A 12,213-nucleotide genomic window follows, 5' to 3' on the forward strand; every position below is an offset into this window, starting at 1 on the left:
ATTGTGAGGTAATGCAAAAGTATTGTAACATAACACAGATGTATTGCATGGTAACGCAAAAGTAACGCAAGGTAACACAACAGTATTGTTTGGTTATGCAAAAGTATTGCAAGGTAACGCAACATGTATTGTGAGGGAGAACAAAGTATTGCACGATATGCAAAGTATTGTGAGGAAACGCAAAAGTAATCCTCAAGAAACAATTCTCACCATAATCCTACTGGATGAATTTTCAGGAAAATTGTTACAGGCATTCATGGATGTAATTGTAATTACATTTCTTTGCTTCTGTCTTTCCATCTCGTGCATCAAACGTTTTATTTGCCCACCAAATATGACAAAATAGTTCACTGGAGAAAATAAAAGTAGCATTTAAAAAAACAACGTACAGAAATTTTTAGATGTTAACTGTGACACAAACTCTATGCTTTGTGAAAATCAGTTTCAACACAAAACACCCTGCTGGCATTCACAATATTTTGTGATGGAGCAAACGCACTAGTAAATCTTCGTAGGACTATTGTAGGTTTTCTTTTGTGTGTTTATCTACATATTTTCAAAGCCTGGAGCAAAATGTCAGTCAGCTGTGTGTGCCACTTCTCATGCTGTCATTCATCTCTGTGACATGTTTTAACCGGAGGTGGTTTTCTTCTCTAGTCCTATTAGATAACAAGGTGTCTCCTTTGTTGACAGCTACTTTAGAGCTGTCATGGCTCCTGGGACAATGCTTTGTGCTTTCCACCTGCATGTATTCAGTCCCAGGTCACCTGACCTAGTTGTTCACATAGTGTTATCTGCTAAATGGAGGCCACGATGTATCAGGTGTTTTATGTCTATTTTGTTTAAATGTGTATTGCATACAGGTATCAAGGTGCAAAATAATGTCCAGTTAGTTTTTTGAGAAGCCAAAAAACGACCACAGCACTCCTGAAAATTGGGGTTAATTTTTTGGGGGGCTTGCACATACACAGCCTCTTTGGGCTCTATGGCTGATTTGTCCCTCTAGATTAAATTATTCAAGGATACTTCATGGCAGTAGATCTTTGATATAATATCATAACAGAAAAGTGCAGGAGACTGTTAAAAATGAAAATAATGTCACAGGTTACATCTGTGTTTCATTTGTCAAAATATCAGCTGTGAAAAAAGTTTTTAGTTCCCACTTTTACCTGACCATGTGTACCTCCACTGGTCATGGGATGTGTTACCACTGGCTGGTGTTGTTTGCCACTGCTACTCTTGTTTTCACAATCATGACAAAGCTCCTTTTCAGCTGCCATTTAAGGTGACAGCATTGTCCTCAGGCTCGGCCTCTTTTCTTTTAGCGGCTGAGTCAAGAGGGATTTGTGCCTCCTCACTCTTGTGAATTTAGGCTGGTTATCATTTTACCGCGGGTTCTTTACTCAGCAGTTTCTATGTTTGCCTTAAAATAAAGCTGAGCATCTATTTGTTTGTCATGAAACAGGCTACAATGAACATTTCAACATGTATTAACCATGAGTTCACTAGCATGGACCACACCACAACAGTGTATGGTTTGAATGGAAATTTAGGCTCTATAGGATTTTGCGGATGGATGAATGAATGTGAAGGGAATGAAAAGGGATGTCTTTGTCAGGCTGGTCTGGGAGGATATGCCACGGACTGGGTGGATGGAGACTCAGTGTGGGGGTTCTGTCTCTGGCACATATATACGCCCAAGCTAATGGCGGAACCCCCCAGGACCTAGGGACAGACATGAGAGAAATATGCACCAGATTGAGTTGGAAGGGATGAGAACTCAAAGCGATTAGCCAGCATTTTTTTGCGCATATGTTAAAACTTCAAAAGAACTCAGACGCCTCTGAAGCAAACCGCCTGAGTATGTTTGGTTTTAAGACTGCGTTGCTGTTCGCTCAACTGTGATGCATCCATGCAGTGAACATAATCGATTCAAGTCTTCCACCACGTCCATTTTGTAGTAGTGTCCCACTGTGTTTTTTACTTCACTGTTGCAGAAGAAGCGAAGCCAGTTTGACCAGAAGCATAAATACTAACACACAATATTGTTAATAAGATCAGTTCTACATGTGAGAGATTAGAAAAGAGCAGAATCACTTGTTGACCGGAGCGGAGTGCATAACTAAATCACTATTGACGAGTGGGGGGCACTTTCTAAACGAAGAGAGACTTCAGATTTATTACAATGATTGTATTAAATGATGAAAAAGCAGCCATGAGCATTAACAGAGAGAAGACTGAGGCCCATTCAGAGCAAAAGTGGGCCAGATGGAGAACTGTGTCCTCCTTCAAATTAACACTCAATGTTATCGCAAACAGAACAGAGTCCCTTTTATGTTGGTCGACTATTTGATCCACTTTAAGAGTTTACTTTTCACACATTCAAAATGCAGCGGGAGAGTATCTGCACAGACGCATTCAAAACAGCAACAAATCCTCAGGCGAGAGGTGGAGCAGCCGGGAGCAGCAGACAGAGGCAGGAAGTGACGTCTTAACTCTGCTGCGAAGATCACGTGATTATCCTGACACACAGACACCGGTGTCAGCTCTTATCACCACAAACTCTCCTGACATCTTCGTCAATGTCTTGTATCACTGCTTTTTCACCAGAAGATACTTTCTTTTTGTTTTTTTCAGTTTTGCGTCTGTCACTCGCGAAAAATCCAGCGCTGGCTCGCCTGCTGTGTTCACACATCAGATTCTACTGGATTTCCACAGACCTTATACTAGGAGGCCAGGCGGTAGAAACTGTGGAGCCTCTCACTCGGACATTTGCGTTCACACATGCACCTCCTCCGAAGAAAATACGGAGGAACTTGTCATTATCAGTTTAGTTTTTTATGGCAAAAATGATGTTATCCATTGTTTATTTGTCATATTTTTTTAATAACATGTTTTTATGTCTAAATATCTTTTTTTACACTCACTTTCTTTTTCCTGTCAAATCTTGATATTTACATTTGAAACAATGCAACTTCACTGCCAACATCTTATTTTTGTGGATTCAAGTGGGTTATGCCTTTAGTAACTAATGTATTTAGTAATAAATTCAGGAACATGATGTCATAGACTGACACATTTCCACTTTCCCCAGAAATGAAGTTAAAATATCCCAGATTTGAATGTCAGTCTCAGCTGTCAATCATTACATTTCACCCCGTTTTTTCCAGTATAAAATAACTATTTAAAACCAAACTTACTGTAAAAATACAGGCTTGAGCAAACATCAGTGTGATAAGAACTACCTAAAATGACAGAAACCATCTTTGTACTCTAACTTTTTAATTTGGTCCCATCCACTAATATGGAGGAGGCAGGGTTTATTACCGATACTGCAGCCAGCCACCGGGAGGCTTCACTTTTGGGGAGTTGTCATGTCCTCCATTTCTAAGTAAGATCTATGGTCCTTAACAATAAGGTTAACCATTTTCTTTTTTATAATATCTCTTTTGTTTGAATAATATCTAAATATCTTTCTTATTCCTTGTCGAGATTTGACTGCTACATTTGACACGATGCAACTTGACCACCAAGTTTGTTTTGGCTAGTAGCAGCTGATGAAGCCCAGGGCCTTTAGCATCAAACTGGCATTAGGTGGGGGCTTTAGTGGTCTGGAAAGCTTTTGTATTTATTCTTTTTTAATTTGCAGAGTTGTAGCCTTCAGACCCAACCGGCCCTGACTCAAGTGGCTTGAGGGAGTTTATCAGACTTTGTCCAGCTCCCTCTATAGCCAGAGAAGAACATAAACTATTCTTTTTTCCCCACATATGCAGTAGTCCCCAAGACCTGTTTACATTGGTGTGTAAATTCAATCACTCTAGAAGGTTAAATTATTAATTATTTTACCTCCGATAGCTGCACTGTTGTTCCACAAAAATACACTATATCAGTGTATCCAGTGTATCCAGTGTAATGTTTGGATTCAATATCCATACTGGCACAATAATCATATTTTTGGATGATCTTTTGCTAAAGTGAAAACCGTACTATATACAGAAGGATATGTACTATGTTTTCTGAACCTCCTTCTATGTTCTACAGTTATTACTGAACATGTGGCATAAAGACCTTAAATTACTTTTTAATTACTTTTTAAGGTGTCAGTGTTCTCTATGTTCATGGATGTTTGTTGCACTTTGAGAATGGGAACTGGACATTATGAGGAATGGTCAAACGCATGGACCTCCCTGGTTAAGAATTGACTCTACTGCTTATTGCACATGATAAAAGGAAATTAGAAAAGTAAAACAAGTTTACTGCCTCACTAAGCGCTTTTTTTTTTACAATATGCATTGTATTGTAATCTTCAACTTATCATAGACTTTTTCTTTACCTGGCAAGTGATATTATAGAAATTTAATTGTCATATGATCTTTAAAAAAAGGATCATACCCAGGGTAAACAAAAAAATGAATATAATGCTTTCCTAACGGAAATTTTAAGTTCATACAATAGGCAGAGAATTTCCATCCAAAATCTTAAAAATATATTTAAAAAAGACGGCAACGTTAAGGTAATGTTTCAAAACTTTAATTCAATTCAATGTAGACATCAACATCACTAATAAGACCTGCATGAAAAACATTCCACAACAACAGATACTCATGCCTAGTGGTTTGCAAGCTTTCAAATCACATGCACTGAATCCAGATGTGATGGATAGTTAAGACCTGGCGTCAATCGAAAAGGACAGACTGAGATGAGATGAGGGCACCACAGAAAGATTTCATCTAGACTCTAACCTTGTTAGTGAGACAAGAGTACACAACCCAGCATTTTACACCTCTCTAACTTAATCAGTAGCAAACAGCAGAAAGCCACTGAAAGTGTTATAGTGGTTGTCGTCATCACAGAGGGAACAGCCTTTGGGCATGTTGACGGCCACCTCGTCTGTAGCATTCAGTTGCAGGACAACAACAATAGTGGCTCCATCCTCTTGGTCTTCCTTATTTACCTCTTTCAAATTGGCCACCACGTTGTTGTTAAAGAGCAGTTCGGCGCAGGTGGCCAGGAGGGCGCCAGCAACCCCAGCGTCACTGTGGATGGTAAGAGCAAAGGTGTAGACACCAGCGTGGAGAGCGGTGAAGATACCCGTCTTCACGTCGTAGCTACCGCCCAGGTTAAGGAAGACATGCTTGTAGATGACGGTGATGTCTCCTGGCTTGGGGCCATAGCACCTAAAACTTGAATATTGAAGAGCGACGGAGAAGGCAGTGCGGCTGGCTGCAGATGCAGAGGGAAGAAGAGGAAATACAAAAAGTAGATCAGTGTTATCTCATTATTACTGAGACACGTCTAAGGTGTTTGTGCAAGGGTTTGTGTCTGTCCTGCTTTGTGTAGTGCACATTACTCACCTTCAAACTTGCTGAGCTGTTGCAGTGTTTGTGTGTACTCCTTGTCCAGCTCATTCAGGGTCGAGTTGATGTGCGAGCTCAGGTTGTTCACTTGCTGCAGGATGAGACAGCAGCTACAAGTATATGGCTCCTCACACACTGAGCACAAACACACATAAATACACTTGCAGAAAAGAACATATTAGCAAACCGTGATTATGTACAAAACAATTCCTCACCGTTTTTTGGTTCGTTCCAGTCGAGGGATTGCCAAAAAGACGGCCACTCAGCAAAAGCAGCATGCAGCAGACACAGCAACACAATAGCTGGGGGTGGGGGGGGTGGGGGGGGGAGGGCAAGAAGCACCAAAAAGACCTTTGCATTAGATTCCTGTTCCTGTATTGTTATATATGCAAACCATTGCTGCCCCTCTAAATGTATTTAGGCTCACCTCTCATGATGACAGCCTCTGAGGGATGGAAGGTGTGATAGACTGGATCAAGAGAGGAAGTACCATGGATATTTATTTATCTTAGAGCTCCTCCCTCATTACCTCTCAGTTTTATCCGTCTTCTTATGACATTGCACCTCCTTGTTTTTTTTATTTTTAAAAATTTGCCCTGTGTCAGTGTATAATGGGGATACACACACACACACACACACACACACACACACACACACACACACACACACACACACACACACACACACACACACACACACACACACACACACACACACACACACACACACACACACACACACACACACCCTCTGGGGCTTTGTGTCGATGATGCAGGCCAGGTATCATCTATTATCTGAGAAGAAGTGGCTGTTCATTCTCATTAACCAACAAGGATAGAGTTTGATGCGCTCCATTACAGTTTAAAAGCTTTTACATTCAGTGTTAATCATTTTTCTGGACACATATAGGTCAAAAATAGCTCCATTGGTTGCACCTTGATTTTATGTATGTTATATACATTGGTTGCACGCATCATACATCCTGTTGTTGTGTTAAATAATAGATTATATTCAAAGTGGTTGTAGAAAAATAGGGAAATCATGTAGATGCATAATACGTCACATCTTACTTAACCCTGGCAAGATCTTCTTCACTTCATTTTGCAGATGGGTCCTGAGTACAGACTGTGAGAAGTTTTTCTAAAAGTTCACAGTGTATTCAAAATGATGTGAATTTATATATTGCTTATACATATTGCTCTACTCTTGATGATCACTCAAAGCTCTTTACAGTACAGTTTTGTCATTTACACATTCACACACACGTTCATACAGTGCAGAACTTTCTCTAGCACACTCTGCACATCCATCAGAGGCACTTCAGGGTTCAGTATCTTGTCCAATGACACTTTGGCATGCTGGACGGGGAGAACAGAGATCAAACTGCTGACCTTCTTAGTGGACGACCCGCTCTCCCTCCCATGATCACATAACACCCTGTCCTTCACAAACCTCACTGGCTTCCAGTCACACAGCGGCTCCATTCAACATCCTTCTTCCCCTCCATAGTTTTTAGTTTAGTTTAGTTTACATAAATACAAAATACATAAATGAAATGTTAAACATGTGTGGGGTTTGGTAAACATCACTAATGGCTGGAAAGCACAACCAAATATAACAAAAAATTAAATAGCAAACATACAAAAACTTCAATGTAAGTTATTCATTTGTTCAAAAGAGACAATTTGACATATGTTGGAGGAGAGCATTTTTTTATTCTCTTTTTGTACATGAACAATGACACAGGGGGATCCAGTCAATGTGCTGACTCCCCCAAGACTGCATCGACCTGCCCACCCACACATAAGACATTACCCAAAACCCACCTCTTCAGAAATTCTTTAATGGGTGATTAATGATGTGTATCTCCTATTTTTAGTTGTTTGCTTTTCTCTGTTTTAAACCCTTTTTTAAGTATCGGCCAGTATTTTTATATAATCAAAAGTTTATTATTATTGTTATTATTATGTGGCTGAAAAAAGATTTAACTCATACAAACAGTTAAAAAATGTGACAAGTATTTGTATGTATTCATTTAATTTCAATTCCGTCACGTTTGTATCTTTGTATTTGTCAGGAATGGACATAATTCACAACACCACAAACTATTTCCTTCAAAAGAATGGTTTATTTTTTATGTTACGATTCATACACAGATTTTTTTAATTCATATTTCTATCACAACTAACATGACACTGTTTCAGCAAATGAAAGATCAACAGCTGTTACAAATGTGACAATGACATGAAAAAGGTTAATCAACTTTTTCTGGTTGAATGCAGATAAAATGGATTAAAAACATGGTGTCTCTCAAAAGATGGTAATGGACGGGACGTGTTCTCTGGACAAAATAAGAATGACAGCATTGCGTTACGATGGATGAGACTACATGAAATCAGACAGAGATTATTGGATACATGACTTTCACCATGAAGGTTTTCACCGAGCAGAAGGCCGGAGCAGCTACACATTGCAGACTTAGCTAGTAGCATAGAGCAGGAAGCCAGTGAAGGTGTTATAGTGCTGGCCTTGGCCTTCATTGCAGACCACACATCCGTTGGGCAGAAGGACAGCCACCTCATTCCCAGCCTCCAGTTTCAAGGCTACAACAATGCTGCTGCTGTCTTGACGGTCGTTGCCCTTTTTCTCGCTGAGTAAAGCCACCACCTCTGTGCCATTAACCTGCAGACGAGCGCAGCTGGCCACGTTTGTGCCAGAAGTAGCATTGGCATGGATGGTGACGGTGAGGCAGTAGACACCAGATTGAGGAACGGTGAAGATACCTGTCAGCACGTTGTAGCTGCCTCTCAGGTTGAGGAGGACGTTGCCATAGATGATGAGCTGGTCATTACCGGCGGGGACAGAGCAGGACATATTATTGGTCAGTGAGACGGAGAAGGCGCTGCGACCTGATGGAAACACATAGAAGACGAAATAGTCAGGTTAGAGGTAAATGACATGGATCATTTTTGTACTTTAAAGGATTGTCTGTTGGTTTTGTGTGACTCGTGTGTGTCGCTCACCTCTTGTCAGGTTAAGGGCCGTCTTTGATTCTGTCAGGTACCTGTTCATTTCCACAGCGACATGTTCAAAATGTTTCTTCATTCTGGCCATCTGTTTCTGAATCACGCAGCAGCCACACGATGCCGAAAGACACTCTGCGTGCACGCACGCACACACACACACACACACACAAACACACGCACACACACACACACACAGTCATACATTAGGTTGCAGACAAAAGTATATATTAACAAAAAAGACAGACTTCCTTTACAATATCTCACCAGTGCCAATCAAGTGTGGGTCGACAGCATGGTCGGCAGTCGGCCAGATGTAACTTGGTTTGTCACAAAAAGCCTCCAGCAGCAGACAAAAAAATACAATAGCTGGGGAAAAAAGAGCAAAAGCTTTTATCAATGAAGTCCTCTGCATTAGATGTTAGGTGCTTTCTCCTTCTTCTAATTTTGAAGTGAAAACAAGCATATGCCTCAATAAAGACCATCAGAAATTAAACATGCTATTCCTCCCGTGTTCCATCATTTTTTTAATCTTACTTTTAATTTATTATTGATAATGTTTAATTTCAATATTTATGAAAAATCTTTAACCATGTTATCTGACCACATTATAAAAGTTTTTGACACTATAATCGCTAATAAGCAACTTTCAGTCAGGTTACTTCTATTCTGAACTACTTCTTTGATAGTAGATATTATAAATATTATGCCTCTGTAGGTGCAACTTGTGTCCGTTCTCACCTCTCATGTTGATGCTGGTCAACGATAAAAGCTTCACAAGGATGGAAAGTCCGTAGACTTATCACAAGACATGAACTGTGGTTATATATTTTTCTAGGAGCCCCTCCCTTGAAAATTCTCTGTTTAATTCCTCCTCTTTTGACATCGCTCCTCCCAATTTTAATTTATCGCCTGCCCCATTTGCCTTTCTAACTTTATAGCAGGAAATGTATTCATCACTAGGGGCCCTCATTTTCTAAATTTCACTCTCAAGCAGACACACACCCTCCTGGCTTTGTTGTTGATGCCACCCAGGTATCATCTATCACCTGAGATGAGGTGTGGCGTTCAGTGCTCTCATCAGAAACCAAGTATTACAGTTCACAGAGCTGCATTTTGTTTTGTGTTTAGCCATGCACAGTGTCTGATCCACAGGTGCCACTGATAATACTCTTTCCGTGGAATAAAAAGAAGAAACTACAGTAACTCCTTGTTTCAGGCATCATCTATAAGACCTAACAGCGTGAAATACTAGTTAGTTTCTCATTCATTAGTATTAAATTAATTACATGCTGCACTTTTCAATCACAGATTAACACTGTAATGGAATAACCATTTAGGGTTCAGCGTCTTGGCTCAGGACACTTTGGCATAGATAGATAGATAGATAGACAGATAGACAGATAGACAGATAGATAGATAGATAGACAGATAGATAGATAGATAGATAGATAGATAGATAGATAGGATGGGATGACTGCTGTGTTTGCGATTCAGGGTTCCCCTCTGCCCTGTTTGAGTCACAGTACAGAATCAGTCAGCCACCCATTGTCGCTGTTAAGTAGTGCCTCATATTGAGCAAGATCAAGTGCCAGACTGCTGCTTTGCCTACACCAGTGTTGTATGGCCACTGGTTTTTGCGTTGGTTTTATACTGTTTGTCGGACGTCTCATGCATCACATTGCTGATGGGCTGTTCGACCTTTAAATGTATTGATTGTTTTTTTTAAATATTTTATTGTGACCCTGAACCAACTGAGTCTCACTCTTTTCCTTGTTTTAGGCAGCTGGACGACCTACGTTATTTACATTTACTTATGATCCTCTATCTTTTTTCCTTTCTCAGGTCCTCCATTCTAGTCCTCCCATTTTAAAATAAAGATTGAATGTGAACTGAATGCTCTGCTCTTCTTGAACCACCGAAATGTGATTGTGTCCATGCACACTGAGGTCATTGGGGTTTAGTATGACCCTTAGGCTCTTTTAAAGACAAATTTGTCAGTCTTAACACTGTCCGGTCACAGAAAGATAAATTAAAAGTTTGGGATCACAAAAGAATGGAACAAGGATGACTAACAGCGCTCTGTAGCAGTAGGTGGGGGCGGTGTTTCTAACAGGTTCTCTGTGGGCCGAGTTGAGCATGTCTTCTTCTGTGTCCTCGTACGACCCACAGCATCAGGTGTTTTCACTTGATGAAAAATGAGGACGATCAGATGACCTACGGGGACAGCACCTCTCTGCAAATGAAATTCAAACTATAAGTTTGCCATACGAATTTATTCCGCTGGCATAATGTCTGTCTGTGTTACTTTCCCCAAGAAGAACGTACTTGCACTAATGTGTACTGTGCTGCTCCTTCAGGCTTCAGCTCAGGATTCCTGTCTCCCTCCTCTGTGCAGTGGTTGCTGCTTTCAATCAGCCATCACCTCATCAGCTCTCCTGGAGGAAGAGTATAAAAACAGGAGCTGCACTCCAGCCACACTCTCTGCCACTTGCTGTTGCCTGCTTCTGTGCATGCACATATATTTTTTAAAAGAGCTGTATGACAACAGTGCATTTACGAAAACTGATTCTCCAGTTGAGGATTCTGCGAACTTAATCGAGCCACTGAACTTTGAACTAGACAGCTGTTTGTGAAGCAGTTGTGGTTGAGTCCAGCAGCAGGTCTTTACTTTCTGCAGTTCAATTACTGCAGGTCACTTTTACAGTTTCAGAAAGAAAACTCCACCAGTATTACCACAGGCCAAGTAAACAGGAAGGTTTAGAACAGACACTGCACTATAATAATATCATAATACTATCTTTCGCTTTCAGTTAGCTAAGGAAAACAATATCACTTATCTGTATGCTTGTGGGATTAATCTTTTCTTTCAATCAAAGCATGCTGTATATCCTAAAAGCAAAATTGTTATTAGATTTTTTATTTACTTTTGGTTTCACTACGTTAATCAAACCCCATTTGAACAGCCCCAACTATTTTTCCTTCATCCTGTCCATTGAGGAGGAATGACCAATACATTCATCAGGCGGTGGCTACCACACACTTGACCTTTGTGCAGTGCATGTGCAAAAGTCAAGAGTGTGTGTTGCTCACTGCTCACACATGGTCAGGGTCATGCAAAATACTTGAGACTACGACTGTTCAGCCATTAATCTGCATGTATGCATTTACAGATTTGTCTACACATTTACAGATATAAATACACTTTCAGGTCTGATTACATATTTGGTTTTCTTTACACATTTTCAAATAGGATTACACACACACACAGATTCTAAATACATATTTGCAGATTTTTTTATACATAGTTCCAAATCCGATTACACACTGATTTTAAATAAAGACTTGAAGATTTTTTTTTTTTGCAGGACCAACATACAGAGACAAGTATTTTTGCCACCTGTCTGATAAATGGAGTCCTAGCAAGTTGTGGCTTAAGACAATGAGTTTGAAATTGAAACAAAGGAAGTGTTGAGTCCTCATCTGTGTTTAAGTTTTAGCTGACACTATCCTAACCGACAAAAATCTCCAACTAAACTGATTGTGGCTGCATTTGCATCGTGGGTAATGTAGGATTCAGGTTTTGTCAAGGAATAAAAATACCTAAAATACCTAAATAATTTAAAAAAGATTTCTTGTTTTGCTGCATTTATTTTTATCCTCTTTTACAACTTTCCACCGACAACCCGACAGTGCTATAGGAGTGCACTGCTAAATCGATAGTCAACTCATTTAAAGGTCCAGTGTGTAAGATTTAGGTGAAAGGGATCTATTGATCTATTTAATATAAAATATTCCTAGTGATATTTTCACGAGTGTGTTTCATCTATATT

At 40.0% G+C, this 12,213-nt stretch overlaps 2 protein-coding genes across 2 annotated transcripts; both read right to left on the reverse strand.

Annotated features, from left to right (window-relative positions):
• Positions 1–4,538: 4,538 nt before the first annotated feature.
• On the reverse strand, positions 4,539–5,815 carry LOC117772598 (complement C1q-like protein 2). The gene is made up of 4 exons (XM_034603855.1): positions 5,785–5,815; positions 5,573–5,659; positions 5,355–5,492; positions 4,539–5,223 (listed from the first exon to the last, which is right to left on the reverse strand). The coding sequence occupies exons 1-4, from the start codon at positions 5,789–5,791 to the stop codon at positions 4,793–4,795; spliced, it is 663 nt and encodes a 220-aa protein (XP_034459746.1). The 5' UTR covers positions 5,792–5,815; the 3' UTR covers positions 4,539–4,792.
• Positions 5,816–7,541: 1,726 nt separating this feature from the next.
• Positions 7,542–8,564, reverse strand: LOC117772601 (complement C1q tumor necrosis factor-related protein 3-like). Its single transcript, XM_034603859.1, has 2 exons — positions 8,381–8,564; positions 7,542–8,266 (listed from the first exon to the last, which is right to left on the reverse strand). Exons 1-2 carry the CDS (start codon positions 8,469–8,471, stop codon positions 7,836–7,838), a joined length of 522 nt encoding a protein of 173 aa, XP_034459750.1. The 5' UTR covers positions 8,472–8,564; the 3' UTR covers positions 7,542–7,835.
• Positions 8,565–12,213: the final 3,649 nt, after the last annotated feature.

This window comes from Hippoglossus hippoglossus, chromosome 13, assembly GCF_009819705.1.
Source record: "Hippoglossus hippoglossus isolate fHipHip1 chromosome 13, fHipHip1.pri, whole genome shotgun sequence".
Lineage (NCBI taxonomy): Eukaryota > Metazoa > Chordata > Actinopteri > Pleuronectiformes > Pleuronectidae > Hippoglossus > Hippoglossus hippoglossus.